A 21,590-nucleotide genomic window follows, 5' to 3' on the forward strand; every position below is an offset into this window, starting at 1 on the left:
ACTCAGCCATTCCAAAACGTGAAATTGCGAAGCTCAGAGACTTTGTGGGGGTTGGGCCATTCCTTGACTGTTGCCACCTTCTTAGAGTCCATCATCACACCTCCCGCACTCACTATGTGCCGCAGGAACTTCATCTAGTGGCGCAGCAAGCAGTATTTTGTGGGGTTGAGGTGCAGGTTCACCTGGCAGATGGCAGCGAAGACTTCTTTCAAGTTCCACAGGGCATCATCAAAAATGGCAATGTGCACCAGGAGATGGTCCAAATAGATGACGCAATGACTCCATGAAATAAGACCATAAGATATTGGAGCAGAAGCAGGCCATTCAGCCCATCGAGTGTACTTCCCCATTCAATCATGGGCTGATCCAATTCTTCCAGTCATCCTAACTCCTCTGCCTTTTCCCCATAACCTTTGATTCCTGGGCTAATCAAGAACCTATCTATCTCTGCCTTAAATGTGCCCAATGACCTGGCCTCCACAGCCGCTAGTGGCACAAATTCCACAGATTTGCCACCCTCTAGCTAAAGTAATTTCTCCGGATTTCTGTTCCAAATGGATGTCCTTCAAACCTGAAGTCATGCCGTCTTGTCCTAGACTCCCCTACCATGGCAAATAACTTTGCCATATCTAATCCGTTCAGGCCTTTTAACATTCAGAATGTTTCTTTGAGATCCCCTGCTGTCGCTCTCCTGAATGCCAGGGAATACAGCCCAAAAGCTGCCAGATGTTTCTCATATGATAACCCTTTCGTTCCTGGACTCATTTTCGTGAAGCTTCTCTGAACCCTCTCCAATGTTAGTATATCCGTTTTTAAATAAGGAGCCCAAAATTGCACACAGTACTCCAAATGTGGTCTCACAAGTGCCTTATAGAGCCTCAACATTACATCCCTGCTCTTATATTCTATACCTCTAGTGTTACATACTAGCAGCAATAGTTATGAAAATTGAGTCGGGTTTTTATATATTAGCAACAAAATTTATTAACCTCGACTCAAAAACATAGAAAAGTAAACAAATGACTAACTTAAACAGAAGTTAACAGTGTTATGTGTCTATAGTTATCCAGCAGTCGAACTTAGAGACAATCCTTAACAGATCTTACTCAAACACAGTCTAAAAGTGGTAGTTTAAGAGGTCCAAGTGATTCATAAAGTAAGTGAAAGGAGAGACTCCCTGAGCCAGTGATGAAGCGATACTTGAAGAAGACAAAACTGTTGACACAGCTGAGAAATGTCTTTTCCAAAGAGATCACGAAGAATATTATTTCTCAAAGTAACTGACCTTTCACCGGAGGTGGTCACCACACAACACCCAACACCATGCAGGAGTTAACCAAAATTTTGTGTCACAATTTACGTCAATCATGTTCGAGACAGAATGAAGCTGGCAATTTTTCACTCTCTCTCTCTCTCGACTTTAAAAAAAACTGCGCAACGAAACCCAATAAAACGAACTGTGCAGCAAACTGCGGTCTCCCCTTTTATACTGGTTGGAACATGACATCACCCCACTAGCGCGAAACAATTAAATCATGTCAATATCACAAAACAATTACATCATGCTGACGAGATACTCAGGGGACAGGTAACACCAGAAATGAATGTTATAACCATATAATATAACAAGATAACAATTACAGCACGGAAACAGGCTATCTCGGCCCTTCTAGTCCGTGCCGAACGCTTACCCTCACCTAGTCCCACTGACCTGCACTCAGCCCATAACCCTCCATTCCTTTCCTGTCCATATACCTATCCAATTTTACTTTAAATGACAATACCGAACCTGCCTCTACCACTTCTACTGGAAGCTTGTTCCACACAGCTACCACACTCTGAGTAAAGAAAGACCTCAAGTCACCCTTAAACTTTTGCCCCCTAACTCTCAACTCATGTCCTCTTGTTTGAATCTCCCCTACTCTCAATGGAAAAAGCCTGTACACATCAACTCTCTCTATCCCCCTCACAATTTTAAATAACTCTATCAAATTCCCCCTCAACCTTCTACGTTCCAAAGAATAAAGACCTAACTTGTTCAACCTTTCTCTGTAACTTAGGTGCTGAAACCCAGGTAACATTCTAGTAAATCTCCTCTGTACTCTCTCTATTTTGTTGACATCTTTCCTATAATTCAGTGACCAAAGCTGTACACAATACTCCAAATACGGCCTTATCAGTGCCTTGTACAATTTTAACATTACATCCCAACTCCTAAACTCAATGCTCAGATTTATAAAGGCCAGCATACCAAAAGCTTTCTTCACCACCCTATCCATATGAGATACCACCTTCAGGGAACTATGCACCATTATTCCTAGATCACTCTATTCTATTGCATTCTTCAATGCACTACCATTTACCATGTATGTCCTATTTGGATTATTCCTACCAAAATGTAGCACCTCACACTTATCAGCATTAAACTCCATCTGCATCATACAACCCACTCTTCTAACTGGCCTAAATCTCTCTTCAAGCTTTGAAAACCTATTTCATTATCCACAACGCCACCTACCTTATTGTCATCTGCATAATCCAATTTACCACCCCATCATCCAGATCATTAATGTATATGACAAACAACATTGGACCCAGCACAGATCCCTGAGGCACACCACTAGTCACCGGCCTCCAACCTGACAAACAGTTATCCACTACTACTCTCTGGCATCTCCCATCCAGCCACTGTTGAATCCATTTTACTACTTCAATATTAATACCTAATGATTGAACCTTCCTAACTAACCTTCCGTGCAGAACCTTGTCAAAGGCCTTACTGAAGTCCATATAGACAACATCCATTGCTTTACCCTCATCAACTTTCCTTGTAACCTCTTCAAAATTTTAATAAGATTTGTCAAACATGACCTTGCACGCACAAATCCATGTTGACTGTTCCTAATCAGACCCTGTCTATTCAGATAATTATATATACCATCTCTAAGAATACTTTCCATTAATTTACCCACCACTGACGTCAAACTGACAGGCCTATAATTGCTAGGTTTACTCTTAGAACCCTTTTTAAACAATGGAAGGACATGAGCAATACACCAATCCTCCAGCACTATCCCCGTTTCTAATGACATTTGAAATATTTCTGTCAGAGCCCCTGCTATTTCTACACTAATCTCCCTCAAGGTCCCGGAGAGTTATCCAGTTTTATATTCCTTAAAAGTGCCAGTACTTCCTCCTCTTTAATTGTCATAGTTTCCATAACTTTCCTACTTGTTTCCCTTACCTTACATATTTCAATATTCTTCTCCCTAGTCAATACTGAAGAAAAGAAATTGTTCAAAACCTCCCCTATCTCTTTTGGGTCCACACTTATCTGTCCACTCTGACTCTCTAAGGGACCAATTTTATCCCTCATTATCCTTTTGCTATTAATATAACTGTAGAAACCCTTTGGATTTATTTTCACCTTACTTGCCAAAGCAACCTCGTATTTTCTTTTAGCTTCTCTAATTTCTTTCTTAAGACTCTTTTTCCATTCTTTATATTCCTTGAGCTCCTCATTTACTCCATGCTGCCTATATTTATTGTAGATATCTCTCTTTTTCCTCACCAAGTTTCCAAAATCCCTTGAAAACCATGGCTCTCTCAAACTTTTAACCTTCCCTTTCAACCTAACAGGAACATAAACATTCTGTACCCTCAAAATTTCACCTTTAAATGACACCTTTAAATACATTTCTCTATTACATCCTTCCCATAAAACAAATTGTCCCAATCCACTCGTTCTAAATCCTTTTGCATCGCCTCAAAGTTAGCCTTTCTCCAATCAAAAATCTCAACCCTGGGTCCAGTCCTATCCTTCTCTATAATTATATTGAAACTAATGGCATTGTGATCACTGGACCCGAAGTGCTCCCCTACACGTACCTCCATCACCTAACCTATTTCATTCCCTAACAGAAGATCCAACACTGCCCCTTCTCTAGTTGGTACCTCTATGTATTGCTGCAAAAAACTAACCTGCACACATTTTACAAACTCCAAACCATCCATCCCTTTTACAGTATGGGCTTCCCAGTCTATGTATGGAAAATTAAAAATCTCCCACAATCACAACCCTGTGCTTACTACAAATATCTGCTATCTCCTTACAAATTTGCTCCTCCAATTCTCGCTCCCCATTAAGTGGTCTATAATACACCCCTATAAGTGTTACTACACCTTTCCCATTCCTCAATTCCACCCAAATAGCCTCTCTAGACAAACCCTCTAATCTATCCTGCCAGAGCACCGCTGTAATATTTTCTCTGACAAGCAACGCAACACCTCACCCTCTTGTCCCTCCGATTCTATCACACCTGAAGCAACGAAATCCAGGAATTTTTAGTTGCCAATCACACCCCTCCTGCAACCATGTTTCACTAATAGCTACAATATCATATTTCCAGGTATCAATGAGCTCTAAGCTCATCCACCTTTCTTACAATGCTCCTAGCATTAAAATAATTCATTTAAGAAATTCTCCACCTCTTCCTCTCTGTTTATCTCTAACAGTACGAAGAACTTTACTGTCTTCTTTTTCTTCCTTCTCCCATAACATCTGTTCCTACACTCTGGTCCCCTCCCCCCTTGTATCTAGTTTAAATCCACTGGAGCCTCTCTAGCAAACCTACCTGCAAGAATACTTGTCCCCCTCCAGTTCAGATGTTGTTACGTACCCGTGGGTATCCTGTGATTGTCACATTACCATGATGTAATTGAGGCTGTGCTGGGCATGATGTAATGGTCTTGTGATGGTGGAGTGATGTAATTTTCCTGCCAGTGAGAGGTCATGTGATGGCCTGTTTCAACAGGGTTTTAAAAGGAGATTCCCTCCCTGTGACGCAGGTCAGTTCTTGATTTAATTCGTCAGTGACTCCGTTCTGCTGCGTATTTGACACAGTTTTGTTTTTAAAATGGAATTTTAATTTCTACTGTAAGAGTCATTGTGCCGGCAGTTCTGAAAATAGCTGCCAGTTAAAGTCCAGTCAGAGAGTGAAGAATTTTCGATGTTCCGAAAACCTGAAAGATCAAGAAAAGTTGGTGGTGTTGGCGGTAAAACAGGTTTGACCTTTATTTGATCCTCATTCGGAAGGAAATAGTAATCTGCACCCACTTTAGTCCCTGCTGTAAGAGCAGAAAGGACTGGGGCAGTGAGTTATTCGCCAAAAGGAAAAGGTCAGTGCCTTTTAGCCATTTTATTTCCTTCATCGTAATTCCTTCGGGCAAGGTATACTTCAGCTGGGATCATCAGCAACGTTACGTAAGGGAATTTATTACTTCAAGGAAAGTCTCTCCTAACTGACTGTAACTTTCGGACTTTTGCATCTACTACTTTAAAGAACTGTTTTTGCATTATCGCTTTAAGAACTGTTTGAGCTGCCGTATAGCAGTCAACTTCCGGTTAAGTTAGTTGTTTGTTTACTTTTTTTTTGAGCAGTGTTTAATAAATGTTTTATTTGTTATAAAAACCTGTCTCAATTATATATTCATTGTTGCTGGATCTTAACAATGTTAACATTACATTCGCCTTCTTCACCACCGACTCAACCTGGAGGTTAACCACTAACCTGCACAAGGACTTCCAAATCCCTTTGCATCTCTGCGTTTTGAATTCTCTCTCCATCTAAATAATAGTCTACCCATTTATTTCTTCCACCAAAGTGCATGACCATACTCTTTTCAACATTGTATTTCATTTGCCACTTCTTTGCCTGTTCCCCTAAGCTATCTAAGTCTCTCTGCAGGCTCTCTGTTTCCTCAACATTCCTCCACACATCTTTGTATCATTGGCAAAATTACCCACAAATCCATTAATCCCGTAGTCCAAATCATTGACATATCACAAAAAGTAGCGGTCCCAACACCAACACCTGTGGAACTCCACTGCTAACCAACAGCCAGCCAGAATACGATCCCTTTATTCCCACTCTCTGCCTTCTACCGATCAACCAATGCTAGTAACTTCCATGGGCTCTTACCTTGCTAAGCAGCCTCCAGTCTGGCACCTTTTCAAAGGTACACCATGTCCACTGCATCTCCTTTTCTACCCTGCTTGTAATTTCCTCAAAAAATTGCAGTAGGTTAGATAGGCTGGGTTTTGCTTTCAAGAAACCATGCTAGCTTTAGCCTATCTTGTCATGTGCCTCCAGGTACTCCGTAATCTCATCCCTAACTATCGATTTCAACAACTTCTCAACCACTGATGTCAGGCTAACAGGTCTATAGTTTCCTTTCTGCTGCCTCCCACCCTTCTTAAATAGAGGAGTAACAGTTGCAATTTTCCAGTCATCTGGTACAATGCCAGAATCTATCGATTCTTGAAATATCATTGTTAATGCCTCCACAATCTCTCCAGCTATTTCCTTCAGAACTTGAAGGTTCATTCCATCAGGTCCATGAGATTTATCCACCCTCAGACCATTAGGCTTCCTGAGCACCTTCTCAGTCATAATTATCACTGCACATACTTCACTTCCCTGACATTCTTGAATGACCGGTATACTGCAGATGTCTTCCACTGTGAAGACTGATGAAAAATGTGCTTTCAGTTCCTCTGCCATATCTGTGTCTCTCATTACAATATCTCCAGCATCATTTTCTATTGGTCCTATATCTACCGTCAACTCTCTTTTTGCCCTTTATGTACTTAAAAAAGCTCTTAATATCTTCTTTGTCGCCAGCTTCCTTTCATAATCCATCTTTTCCTTCCTAATGACCTTCTGCAAGTTTTTAAAAGCTTCCCAATCCTCTACCTTGCCACTAGCTTTGGCTTCATTGTATGCCCTCTCTTTTGCTTTTACTTTGGTTCTGACTTGTCAGCCACGGTAGTATCCTTCTTCCATTCAAAAATTTCTTATTATTTGGAATATATCTGCCTTGCACTTCCCTCATTTTTCATAGAAACTCCAGCCATTTCTGCTCTGCTGTCCATCCTGCTAGTGTCCCTTTACAGTCAACCTTGGCCAGTTCCTCTCTCATGCCATTGTAATTTCCTTCATTCCACAGAAACAACAACAAATTGGAATTTAGTTTCTTCTCCTCAAATTTCAAAGTGAACTTGTTCATATTGTGATCACTGTTCCCTAAGGGTTCCTTAACCTTAAGCTCTCTCTTATCACCTCTGGATCATTGCACAACACCCAATCCAGTACAACCTATCCCCTGGAGGGCTCAACAGCAAGCTATTCTAAAAAGGTACCCCTTAGACATGCTACATATTCTCTCTTGAGGTCCAGTACTGACCAGGTTTTCCCAATCCACTTTCATGTTAAAATCCCCAACAATTATCATGACATTGGTCTTCTGACAGGCCTTTTCTATCTCTTGATATAATTTGTAATCCACATCCCAGCTGCTGTTTGGATGCTTGTATACAACCGCCGTTAGGGTCCTTTTACCCTTACCATTTCTTAACCCAACCCACAGAGACTCTGCACCTTCTAATCCTATGTCATGTCTTTCTAATGATTTAATATTATTTCTTATACACATGGTCACACTACCCCCTCTGCCTACTAATCTATCTTTCTGATACACCGTATATCCTTGGACATTCAGCTCCCAATGGCAGCCATCCTTTAGCCAAGTTTCAGAGATGGCCACAACATCGTACTTACCAATCGCTGAATTTCAAGATCATCCATTTTATTTCTTATGCTGTGTGCATTCAAATATAACACTTTCAGTCCAGTATTTGTTGCTTTCTGTTTTAACTGCACCACAACTCTATTACCCTGTAGATCATTGCACTGGCTGTGATTATGCCTCATTTCCTGCCTGTCCTTTCTATCATCTCTGTTGCACGCTATCTTTGATTTATTTCTGTTTTCCCCTTCCTCAGCCCTACCACTCTGGTTCCCATCTCCCTGCCAAATTTTAATCAGTTTAAATCCACTGAATGTGAGCCAGCACCCTTGCCATCAATCTCTTGAATGTGGCTGGGGCATTACACAGGCCAAACAGCATTACCTGGCCACAGAGATCACTCCATGGCACGTGGCAGGGCTGGCATGGCTCTGATCATACCTGTCTCATGGGTTCCTCCTCATCAGAAAAGGACCTTAGCAATTGTAGGGATGGCTTACAGTGGACTGAAAATCTTGAGCATATAAACATTAAGAAAGAGGATGTGCTGGAGTTTTTGGAAAGCATGAAGTTTGATAAGTTACTGAGACTGGAAGGTGGTGGAGGCAGATACAATAGGGTCTTTTAAGAGACTCCTGGATATGGACATGGAGCTTGTAAAAATAGAGAGCTATGGGTAACCCTAGGTAATTTCTAAAGTAAGTATATGTTTGGCACAGTTTCGTGAACCGAAGGGCCTGTATAGTGCTGTAGGTTTTCTATGTTTTTGTGTTTCTGTGTCAGTTTTTTTTGTAATTTATTTTTTTATTGAAGTTCATCATCAAACATTTCCATAAGATGTATTTCAGACATTGTACATATATATCATATAATAATATATGTCACAATCTCCACCTCGTATTTATCTGAGGTATACACTTATCGAAAAGAGTGGAGAGAAAATACAAGCAAAAGGAAAAAACTATGTACAAGTAGGGAGTGATCTTGTTTTTACAACATATTCATTGATTTGTGAGAATAAAATCAGGCCTATGAGGCATTATGTAGTTAAACAATTTTTCCCAGTATGAATCAAATTGTTCCAGCTTGTGATTAACAGATGCTGTTATCTTCTCCATTTTGTAAATGTCCATTGTAATTTCCATCCATGTATTTAAAGTTGGGCTCTCCTGTGATAACCATTTCCTAGTAAGAGTCTTTTTACCAGCCACCAACAGTATATTCATTAAATATTTATCTCTTTTCAACTATTCTTGAGGTATATATCCAAAATATCTGGTCTTACTCTCTAAGGGTATTTCACATTTAAAGATGTCTTGTAGGGCATTGTGTATCCCCCACCAATGGTATTTGATAACAGGGCAGTCCCAAAAATATGATAATGATTTGCATTTTGATTTCCACAATTTCTCCAGCAAATAGGGAGGTTACTATCATAATGGGATTTCTGAGAGGATGTAATAAAATATCTTATCAAGTTTTTTCATCCATTCTTCCTCAGATATTATTATCCCTCCTTCCTTCTCCCATTTTGTTTTAATGTATGAAGTCGAATGTGTTTTAAGATTTGACAACCCCTTATACATACTTGAAATGATTCTGCTACCGTTATCTGAATTATATGCTTTTCTAAAGAGCTCTATCAAGCAAGTACTTGCCTTGGTTACATTTTTAAGCGTCTTATTAACATATCGTTGCAATTGTAAATATCGATAAAAATCTTGTTTTTCTGATAAGTATTTCTCTTTAAGAATTTCAAAACTGAACAGTGTTCCTTCTTTCATTATGTTGCAAAGAACTGTTATTCCTTTAGCTGTCCAGTCCTTAAATCTAGCATCCAATTTATTTGGTGTAAAATCCGAGTCATATGCACACTATTTAAGAATTGCAATATCTCCCTCGAGATTATATTCTTTTATAGTAGTTTTCCATATTTTAAGAGTCAATTTCACCCATGGGTTATCCATAGTATTTATGTACCTTTGCAGGTTGTTATCAGCCAAAATTGCTTGAATGGGGATGGGAAGTACCCGCTCCTCAATGTTTTTCCATTGAGCATCATATGATGGGTTGCACCAACATATCACAGCTCTCAACTGTGCCGCAAAATAATAATCTCTAAGAGAAGCCCCATCCCCCCTTTTCCTTTGCTAATTGCAAAGTTTTGAGACGAACTCTAGGCCTTTTACCCTGCCAAATATACCTTGATAACATCTTGTTCCATTTAGGGTTAATTGATTTTGATTAATCTGTTGGTAGGGTCTGAAAGAGATATAACAGTCTGGGCAGTATATTCATTTTAATAGACTCAATCCTTGAACTGAGACTGAAAAAAGGAATCAGGTTCCATCTTGCCATAGCTTCCTTAATTTTTTTATATAAAGGCTGATAATTTTGCCAAATCTTTTGGCATAATCATCCCCAAATATTTGAAAGACTCTGTTTGCCATGCCCAGGGATATCTACTTTCAATTTCTCTTGGTGGGCTATAGTAATATGAAAATAATTGGGTTTTATCTATGATGATCTTGTATCCTGATAATTAACCATATTGTTCAAAGGATTGCATCAATTTAGGTAAAGAATAGGTTGGTTGCCCGAGATAAATCAAAATGTCATCCGCGTAACAAGCTAATTTATGCTCTGTCCCTTTAATACTAATTCCCTTTATATCTTAATTTTGTCTGATGTATTGAGCTAATGGTTCCAGATATAATGCGAAGAGTAGCAGTGACCATGCACAACCCTGTCGCATGCCCCTTTCTAGGGTAAGACTATTTGATAAATATCCATTGATTTTAATCCTAGCAGTAGGGTTGTCATATAGTGTCTGTATAGTTTTAATAATTGTGTCTTGGAAACCAAATCTATGTAAAACTCTGTAAAGAAAATTCCAATTAACTGAATCAAATGCCTTTTCAGCATCCACGTTTATCACTATTGCTTTGATTTTATTTTTTTTGAATATGATCCATAATGTGAAGTGTCCTTCGTATATTGTCTTCGTATAAAACCTGTCTGATCGTTACATATCAGTATGGGTCGAAACTCCTCTAATCATTTGGCCATGATGGAGGTAAATAATCACTAATCTACATTAAGAACGGATATTGGTCTAAATGACCCGCATTCCATTTTATCCTTGCCTCCTTTCGGTATAGCTGAGATTATTGCTTCCTTCCAACTGGGTGGCATTTGTGCCTTTTTTAGAGCCCAGTTCAGTGTGGGGAGTAAAACAGGATTTAACTCATTTTTAAATTCTTTGTACCACTCTGTCGTATATCCATCTGATCTTGGTGACTTGCTTAATTTAAGCCTACTAATTGCAGCTTTTAATTCATCTTCAGTTATGTCAGCAGTCATCGTTCTATTTTGTTCTTCACTTAAAGTGGGTAACTCTAGAGAATTCAAGAAGGTGTCAATTTGGGTTATGCTTCCCCCTGAAACTTTGGAATATAGAGTTTTGTAAAACACTTCAAAAGCTTCTTGAATTTCCCTTAGCTTATTTTTTATCAAGTTTGTTCTTGGGTCCCTAATTCTCTGAATTGTATTTTCTGCTATCTTTTTTTTCAATTTCCATGCCAGTATTTTCATTGACTTTGATCCACTTTCATAATGTCTCTGTTTCAGAAACATTAAATTTTTTCTGATTTCTTGCATAGCCAAACTATTAGTTTCATTCCTAATTTTTTAAATTTCCCCTAATGTATCCTGTGCCAAATTCAATTTGTTTTTTCTCTAGTTCCTTCAGCCAATTTTGTAATTCCTCTAATGCTTTATTCCTTATTTTTTCTTATATGAAGATACCGCTATAATTTTCCCTGTTAAGACTGCCTTCAGAGTATCCCATAGAATGGGAGGTGAAACCTCTCCATTATCATTAAATTCTAAGTAGAGACCAATTTCTTTTTTAAATTGTTCCTTAAAGTACGGATCATTGAGTAGGCTTGAATTTAGTTTCCAAATAGTATTCTTTGGTTGTAGGTCAAAATCAATAGACAAATATATAGCTGCATGGTCACTTACATCTATTGTCTCAATTCCACAGGTGTTTATTTTGCCTTTGTCTTTTCCAAATGTTATGAAATAGTCTATTCTTGTATATACAGAATGGGGAGCAGAATAATGAGTGTAATCCCTTCTGTCGGGGAAAAGGTCCCTCCATATATCAACGTCCTCAAAAAGTGTATTAACTTTCTTGTGTAAGGATTTTGTTTCATAGGTTTTTCTATTGGAAGAGTCTATGTTTGGTTGTAATGGTATATTTAAGTCTCCCCCACATATCAGGAGACCACCTGTTTCTGCTACCATAATATCAGTATTTGCTGAAAGAAACTAACATCACTTTCCGGGGGTACATATATATTCATTAGAGTAACTGAATTTCCATCTATATTCCCCCTTACCTGAATATATCTGCCCTCTTTATCTCCCATTTCGAATACTTCTTCAAAATTTAGCTTACTTGAGATAAGAATAGCAACTCCTCTCCTATGTCCTGATTTATATAAGGAGAAAAACAAATTAGTGGAGCCCATTCTCTTTAGTTTATATATATTCTCATTTTGGTGGGGAAAAAGGAGTAAGTGAGTGAATAAAGAATAACAACTAAGTAATATAAAATCCATGTTATAATAAGTATTTCTTGAGATAGGTATGTCACCGTCTACTTTTGCTTCCATTTAGCTCTCAACATTTTTAAAGTTAGCCAAACCTGATGGCTCTTCTGGAGGGGGTGAGGGCTGTCTTTGGAAAACTCCCAGTCTCTTCCTCATATACTTCTCTCGGCTTCCTCCCGTCTCCTGCCTTCTTGATTTTCGCACTATTTCCCAAGCGGAGCGGGATAATTCCTCTGCCAGGTTTTCCCTCGGTTTGATCACACTGACGGGCACCCATCTGGCCTTCATGTGTGTAGTTGCCTCTTCCACTGTCTGAAACAGTCGGACCCCATCTTGATAAAACACGAAGTTCAGCAGGGTACGGAGTTTGAAATCTAATCCTTTCTTTCTTTAGTATTCGCTTTACTTCACAGTATTCTTTACGTTTCTGCAGGACCGCGGGGGGGGGGTAATCTTGGTCAAAATATATTAATTTATCGTCTAAAAACACCCTCTTCTTACCCCAGGCCCTTCATAGAATCTCCGCCTTGGTACTGTATCGAAGGAATTTAATTATTATTGAGCGTGGCTTATCTGCTCTATCTTGGGTAGGCTTCAGGACGAGCGCACGATGCGCTCTCTCAGTTTCCAGCTCCATAGTTGAGCTGGAAACTGGAAAGCTCCAGCGCGTCACGCAGCAACTTTCCGACAAACTCCGTCATAGACAAGCCCTCCACTCCTTCGGGAACGTTTTATATTCTGATATTTTTCCACCGTGATTTTCCCTCCAGGTCAAGCAGTTTACCTTCTTGTTGATTTAATAGTTTTATCTTCTTACTTAGTATCCGTTCCATGTTTTGAACGCGATTTTTTCCCCTTCTCAATTCGAGTCTCTGCCACTGCTAGTTTTTGATTAATGTTGGCGAGCTCTGACTTAATATCATGTAGCTGCTGTTTTATTTCTTTCTGGAACTCCCTTATCTCTTTCAAAATTTTGATCATGTTTGCTGCTTTGCTTGAATGAGGCCCAGCATCCGCCTCGCTAGCACGCGGTCGGGTAGGCGAGCTGCTCGCTGCACTCCTCTCAGCATCATGCTCCGCAGTGTCGCTTTTTAAAATTTCCATTCTTTTTCCCCATTCTTGCCCCTCTTATCAGTTCAAATACTTTCAAAAAATACTATATTTGATGGGTTAACGGGGCTTAATACGCGTGTTTCTGGAGGAGCTAGTGATGACTTAAGCTGCCATTCTTGATGATAACGTCACCGGACCCCTCTTCTGTGACAGTTTCCTCCTCTACCTCAGTGACACAAGCCTAGACTCGTGGCATGCGGTGCAACGTTGGAACGCTTTTGGGGGCTAAATTTGCTTCTGACCTCTCTCCACCAGCAATGATAGCGATGTGAGGCGAATATGCCGGTGTCAGTGCCTTTACAAAGGTGTGGAGGGCAAGCTGTTCTTTGGCCGTGGGTGGGAACTGGGGTAGCCATGCAAACACAGTGGCAGAGATCTGCTGTGAACCCCCAGACTTTCTCCCACACTATGTATGCTGCCTAGTTCTTCCCTCATTGATTAATCCAATGTCTTCTGCTCAAAACACCACTCCAGTTCTGCTATGAGGGCCCTGTAGTCGCGCTGCTCAGCCAGCATTAGGTCGAGGAGTGCCCACAGGCATCCCCCTCCAGTGCCAAGGCAAAGGTTCTTTGCCATCTCGATGGGGCTCCAGATGGCTGGACTTTTTAAAAGCTATTTATTAAAGCTTTTTGGGAGGGTGATTTTAGATGCATATCATATTTATATTGAGTTAAATACTTATGTAATTAGTTTTGCTACAATAAGTGTATGGGACAATGGAAAAATGTTGAATTTCCCCTTGGGGATGAATAAAGTATCTAACTATCTATCTACCATTGTATCTGAGGAGCTTCAGGGTAGACCTTGTGGCGTTAATTGCAGAGGCCCGTTGGTCTTCCTCTGGCTCCAGCGGCGTCAGTGGTGCCTGCCATGTTGCTCATCCTCCCACAACTATGGTGTCTCGTATTCCCCAGTTTGGGCCACGAGGGAGGCTTGTGTCCCCCAGGTTGGGGGGCCTTGGTGTGCTCCCCCCATTGGAGTCTCCTGGAAAGGCACAATGCTCAGTTCCCAGATCCTCCCTCCATGTCAGCGTCCAATCTTTGGGGGCCCAGTGCGGAAGAGGCACACTGCTCTGTGCTGTGACTTATTCTTAAGGTTTAGGCACTCTTGCCTGACATCGTAGCTTTCAATCTCACTCCTGACACTAATGTGCTGAGCATTGGGCTCATGTTGACAGATGAGAAGTGCTTCTCTAACTCAACTGCCATTTTTATTGTGACAAGCATGAAAACAGATTGGGCACGATAACCCAGGCTGCGAACCGGTCAGTCTCATACAAACGGAGAGGTTTGCACACCCCAGTGACAGTTAGGGTGGCCTATAAAAACACAAGTGAATAACTATATAACCAAAGCTGAAATATAACAGTTTATGAACTTGAACATGCCACCCTAATCCTATAAACACATTTTAAACAAAAATAATAGATAGTGCTGTCCGCCATGAATGCTGGGGCAAGCTATCGACCATGCCACCCCAACTCCACACCACCCCTCTCCCCCCAATCCTGGAACACCACAATCAAAGATCCCCACTGAAAATACTCAGTAGGTCAAACAGTATCTGCAAAAATAGAAACTGTAATTTATCAGCTATCATTTTGAAAGCTTACCTCTTTCTGTCTTCAGTGATGCCTAGTTGTTTCCATAACATTGCCTTCAATAACATAACATTCTACTAAAGAAAAAAAGCAGAATATTGATGGTTTTTCTTGATATATACATTAGTGATTCAAAGTAATTAGCAGCATCTGTCTTGGTTGATGACTTTAGTGGGGAAGCGCTGTTGGGCAACCACCAGCACTGTCAGCTTGGAAAAAAAATACTGCATACTGAATAGTCAGGTGTTGATTTTCTCCTCAGTCTGTGGAACATCATTCACAAACACACCCTAAATTTGGTTGTAGTTGTGTTTTAGGAAGGCAATTTGGAAGTTAAGTTAATTTAGATCACACTTCCTCATCTCTCTGTAGTGAGGATTGTGTAGCAGTAACACTTGCAAATAGGTTGCCTTACTCTCTTTCTACCTGCCAGATGTTGAGAGAGGGATGGGAGGCAAAACAATTAAATCAACATCTCATGGATTGTGATATCCCACCCTCAGGATGAAAGGAACTTCAGAAGGGTGTACCAATACTTCAAGCATATGAACTTAAAACATGCTACCTGCACTCAAGGATTTACGTGGTTCTGACACCACTCAGGGAGGTACAGATTTGTTTAATTCAGTATATTTTACGTAGAGGTTTAGTGCTCCTAGATGTAGTATTTATTTAGAGACTTGACCTTGGGCCAAGGAGCTTTTTGAATACTACCTGCTATTGGTACAGAAAAACTGTCATTTAAAATAGAAAATGCTTTATAGAAAATTGGGTGGAGCATTGGGTTAGAAGCTGTACATTCACTTCTGGGCTGGGGTTCAAACTTTGTTCTGTTCAATATTTTCTCTCTATTCTAGCTGCAGAACTCCCATGTGAAGTGAATTTGAGATATCTCAACTCATCCTCATGAATACTGATCCACACCATAAAGCAGTATCAGTTAACAAAACTGATGATGAGGGAAATGAAATGTAATATCATGGTGTTAGAATTGTGATACTCTGCTGGGGCATGATGGAATCCTTTTCTTCTACATCTTGTTGTAACACACTTGGATATGCTAGATGCTGGTACTGATTTTGGAGATGAATATTATACCTTCCAGCAATAACATCCTGACTGGAACAAAAAAGGTTAAATAGAAATTAGAGGGAAAAGACATGTCCACCGAACATTGATTATTGTGGGGAAATAAGGATGGATCTTTTTTCTTCACAGTGTTGACAATTCTGAGGATCCAGTTTATGAAAGTTTGGAGGAGTTCCATGTGTTTGTCCTTGCCCACGTGTTGCGAAGACCAATTGTTGTTGTTGCAGATACTATGCTAAGAGACTCAGGAGGTGAAGGTTAGTCTAACTCTTTTGTCCATGCCACAACAATAGTGTTCTGTTTTGTTTTTATTTGTTGAAGGTAATTGTTTCTATAGGACACAATGCTGAGAAAGTGAGCAGGTTAGGTTAATCTATCCTTGTAATTATGCATAAATCCAAGGCTATATCTGAAAGTAAGGATATGAAAAAAAATAAACTCCTCCAGATTATTTCAGCAGCCGCTAAGATTTTGCCTGTGAAAAATAAGATCCCTCTTTCCATTGATTACATTGTCTGGCAACATACCTAATGAACAATTCAGAATTTAAAATATACTTCCCAAAAACAATAGACAATAGACAATAGGTGCAGAAGTAGACCATTCGGCCCCTCGAGTCTGCACCGCCATTATGAGATCATGGCTGATCATTCACTATCAATACCCAGTCCCTGCCTTGTCCCCATATCCCTTGATTCCCCTATCCATCAGATATCTATCCAGCTCCTTCTTGAAAGCATCCAGAGAATTGGCCTCCACCGTCTTCCAAGGCAGTGCATTCCACACCTCCACAACTCTCTGGGAGAAGAAGCTCTTCCTCAACTCTGTTTTAAATAACTGACCTCTTATTCTCAATCCATGCCCTCTGGTACTGGACTCTCCCAACATCTGGAACATATTACCTGCCTCAATCCTATCAAATCCTTTAATTATCTTAAACGTTTCAATCAGATCCCCTCTCAATCTCCTCAATTCCAGCGTGTACAAGCCCAATCTCTCCAATCTCTCTGCGTAAGACAGTGCCCATGTGTCTTCTGGAATTGCCTTACCTTGCCTGTCATCAACCTGCTCTGTTAAGCTTGACGTATTTCGTTGTAGAGAAATATCTGCCATTAGCTGTAGAAAACAGCGCCTCAGGATAACATTTTTAAAGGGTACCAGCAGTTGAACTGAAAAGTTATACGCTGACATGCAGCATGTTGGAATAGAAAACCATCTCTTTGAGGCTAATATAATGTGTAGAGGGATCTGCAGTTGGAGATCCAAGGTAATAATGTGCAGCTGGATATAATTATGGGGGATGGATAGAGTTGACATGGATAGGCTTTTTCCATTGAGAGTAGGGGAGATTCCGACAAGAGGACATGAGTTGAGAGTTAAGGGGCAACTTCTTTACTCAGAGAGTGGTAGCTGTGTGGAACGAGCTTCCAGTAGAAGAGGTAGAGGCAGGTTTGGTATTGTCATTTAAAGAAAAATTAGATAGTTATATGGACAGGAAAGGAATGGAGGGTTATGGGCTGAGTGCAGATTGGTGGGACTTGGTCAGAGTAAGCGTTCGGCATGGACTAGAAGGGCCGAGATGGCCTGATTCTGTGCTGTAATTGTTATATAACCATATACGGTTATAATGAGAAAGAGAACTCTTGCAGAGCATTCAACCATCTAATACTATGTGTTATGAGTAAGCACTGGAAGGCTGATGCATGCCATCTCATTCCTTTCCTTGTCCCTTTAGACCTGTGTAATACCTGTTTCATAAACAATGGGTCATTCCTATATACTGCTCTTTTCTTTGGATTTTTAAACTATATAATCTTCTAACTGTGTTAGAATTATTGAAGCTATCAGAATCAATGTTAGCAATGATATTCAAGCCAGTTATTTTAAATATTGGTAATGCAGAGCACAGCAGCTAGTGGCACTGTGGCTGGCTGATGCTCAGCAGGGAAGGATAAAGTCAGGTAGAGCAATGGCGGAAGGGCTAGGCAGGAGATTCTGTGACCATAGTAAAGGTGCCAGGATGGTGCGTCGCCTCCCATATACCAGGGTCAAAGATGTCTCTGAATAGGCACAGAAGATTGTCAGGGGAGAGCAAACACCAGAGATCATTATACACATTGGGACAAATGACATAGGCTGAGTCCAGAGATAGAAAGATAGGCCAGGATGAAGAGCTGGTAAAGGGGCATGGATTCGATGTCATGGATCACTGGGATATCTTCTGGTTTTGGGGTGACCTGTCCATGAATGATGGGTTGCATTTGAACCAGAGAGGTACAATATCCTAACAGTAAAATGTGCTTTTGCCACCAGGGAGGGTTTAAAACAGACTGGCAAAGGGGAGCAAAGTCAGTGAGAAGACAGGGGTACATGCAGCACCAAAGCATGTAAGCCGAGTAATCAAGATAGCCATGTTTACAATAAAAGAGCAGATAGGGCAACTACTTTGAGTTATATCTATTTCAATGTGCAGAGCTTAACGGGCAAGGCAAATGAACTGAGGGTGTGGATTGGCTCTAGGGACAACGATATTGTGGCTATAGCAGAAACATAACTTTGACCTTTGAATGTAGCTGAGAAGCAAAGGGCAGGACTGGCCGTTTAACATTTCAGGATACTGATGCTTTAGGTATTGCAGAGAAATGGCAGGGGTGTTACCTTTTAATAACAGAGGACATAACAGGAGTTCATGGAGATACTCTTGAGAAGATATAAAACAAGGACATTTGGGCAAAACATAGAAATAAGAAGGGGATGGTGACCTTGGTAGGGCTGTATTCTAGACTCTCTCCCCCCCCCCCCCCCCACCATTAGTCGGCAGAAACTTGAGAAATGCTTTGAGAGATTGCATGTATTTGTGTGAATGGTACAGTAGTGCCAGAGGGCAATTACAATTTTCCCATTATGGAGCCACCCAGATAGCAAAGGGCCTGGATCTGGTGGAGTTTGTGAGATGCATTCAAAGCAGTTTCCTTGCAATTGTAATGCTCACGCTGTCGGGTGATGTATGTCTGGGGGAAAAATTCACCCATCTGCCAAACTGTGTCTCCCGTATGCGTGGATGCTGTGAAAAGTACACTGTTACCAACTTGCACACACAATATCAGACTGCACACCATGTACGATTACAAAATACACTTTATAAATCTTACTAGAACTAGGTAATTAATAGCGTTACTATATATATATGAAAGAAAAGAAAGAAATGGCACCAAAACTTACCAGAGTTCAGTCAATTCATGCACAACCATTGGAGCTCAACTATCGAAGTCTTCGGTCCACTATTCAATCTTCTCTGACCTCCTCGACCCGGCGCCTCCGACCAACCTCGGTGGTCAACCAGTGCGCCACCCACACGTCCTCCTTCCTTGCGATCTCCCCCTCAACCTCTCCAAAAGCCCACGCAATGCTAGTTTACAGACCCACAAGAAAGAATAACATCTATCCAATTAGTTAACAAATGAATACAATTCATTTGTATTAAATGAAACAAGGTGGGGGGGTGAGAGGAGTGAAGTAAAGAGCTGGGAAGTTGATTGGTGAAAGAGATACAGGGCTCGAGAATGGGGAATTTGATAGGGCAGGACAGAAGGCCGTGGAAGAAAGAAAAGGGAAAGGAGCACCATAGGGAGATGATGAGCAAGTATGGAGCTAAGGTGAGAGAGAGAGAAAAGGGAATGGTAAAGGGGGGGGCATTACTGGAAGTTTGAGAAATCGATGTCATGCCATCAGGTTGGAGGCTACTCAAATGGAATATAAGGTGTTGCTCCTCCAAACTGTGTGTAGCCTCATTGGGAGCACCTATGATCCATCCATCAGAAAAAATAGGATCTGCCAGTGACCACCCATTTTAATTTCATTTTCCACCTCCATTCCCATTTACTATCGTGATAAGGCCACACTCAGGTTGGAAGAACTTCCATTCCTTCTTTCACCTCATTTCCTTACCTGCTCATCACCTCCCTCTGGTGCTCCTTCTCCTTTTCTCTCCTTATAACCATATAACAATTACAGCACGGAAACAGGCCATCCCGTGCCTTCTGTCCTCTCCTATCACATTCCCCTTTTCCAGCCCTGTATCTCTTTCACCAATTAATTTCCCAGCTCTTTACTTCGCCACTCCTCTTCCCACTCCCAGTTTTACCTATCACCTTGTGTTTCTTCCTCCCCTCCCCCCACCTTCTAACTCTGACTCCTCATCTTTTTCTCTCCAGTACCAATAAAAGGTTTCAGCCCGAAACATCGACTATACTCTTTTCCTTGGATGCTGAGTTCCTCCAGCATTTTGTGTATGTTGGAAAGCAGCAATACTGGTCTCCTCTTAGAGAATGAGGTGGACCAACAAACTGAAGTGGCAATTGGAGAGTGCTTTGGTTCCAGTGACCAGAATTCTATGTTTTAAAATAAAGTCACAGAGCACTACAGCACAGAAACAGGCCCTTCAGCCTGTCTTGTCCATGCCAGCCAGATCTTTGGCCTAATCCCACCTACCTGCTCCCAGATCAGACCTCTTCATAGCTCTGTCATCCATATAATTATCCAAACTTTTCTTAAATGTTACAATTGAACCACATATACCACTTCTTAGCAGCTCATTCCACATTTGCACCACCCTCTGAGTTAGTTATTCCTCTTAAATATTTCACCTTTCACCCCAAACCTTTGATCTCTGGTTCCAGTCTCACCCAACCTGAGGGGCAAAAGCCTGCATGCATCTTATCTGTACGCCTCAATTTTGTATACCTACTGATCTTTCCTTATTCTCCTCCGCTACAGGCAATAAAGTCCAAACCTATTCAGTCTTTCTCTATAATTCAGGTCCTCAAGTCCCAGTAACAGCCTTGTAAATTATCTCTGTACTCTTTCTTGCTTCTTTCTTGTAGATAGATGACCAGAACTGCACACGATACTCCAGGTTAGGCCTCACCAACTTCAACATGACATTCCAAGTCCTGTACTCAGTGTCCTGATTTATGAACACCAGTGTACCAAAAGCTTTCTTTATGATCCTATCTTCTTATGATGCTATTTTCAAAGTATTTATTGTATTTCCAGATCCCTTTGTTCTGTGGCACACCTCAGTACCCTACAAACCTCTGTGTAAGTCTTAGCTTAGTCTGTCCCCTTCATGTGCCTCACACTTGTCTGCATTAAATTCCATCTGCTATTTTTTAGCCCACTTTCCCAGTTGGCCAAGATCACACTGTAAGCTTCAATAGCCTTTCTCACTGTCCATTATGCCCCCCCCCCCACCCAGTCTTGGTGTCATTTACAAATTTACTGATCCCGTTTACCACCTTATCATTTAAATCATTAAAACAGATGATAAACATCAGTGGATCCAACACCAATCCCTATGGCACACATATCCCTATGGAGTCATAGGCTCCAGTCAGATGGAGAACCACCTACTACTACTCTCTGTCTTCTCCTGCTAAGCCATTGTTGAATTCAATTGACTAGTTACATTAAGTTCAACTGCAGGAAACATCCTTTGCATGTTCACTCTATCTAGGTATTTCAGTACTTAATAGGTTTCAATGAGATCCCCTCTCGTGCTTATAAATTCCAGCGAGTACAAG

At 40.8% G+C, this 21,590-nt stretch overlaps 1 protein-coding gene across 2 annotated transcripts in view; it reads left to right on the plus strand.

Annotated features, from left to right (window-relative positions):
• Positions 1 to 21,590, plus strand: part of otud7a (OTU deubiquitinase 7A) — a 290,260-nt gene that overhangs the window by 214,162 nt on the left and 54,508 nt on the right. For both annotated transcript variants that reach the window (XM_059945829.1, XM_059945827.1), the window contains one exon: positions 16,138 to 16,265. In XM_059945829.1, the coding sequence (XP_059801812.1) occupies positions 16,138 to 16,265 (128 nt within the window). The remainder of the gene's footprint in view (positions 1 to 16,137; positions 16,266 to 21,590) is intronic.

Source organism: Hypanus sabinus, chromosome 21 (genome assembly GCF_030144855.1).
Source record: "Hypanus sabinus isolate sHypSab1 chromosome 21, sHypSab1.hap1, whole genome shotgun sequence".
Taxonomy (NCBI): Eukaryota; Metazoa; Chordata; class Chondrichthyes; order Myliobatiformes; family Dasyatidae; genus Hypanus; species Hypanus sabinus.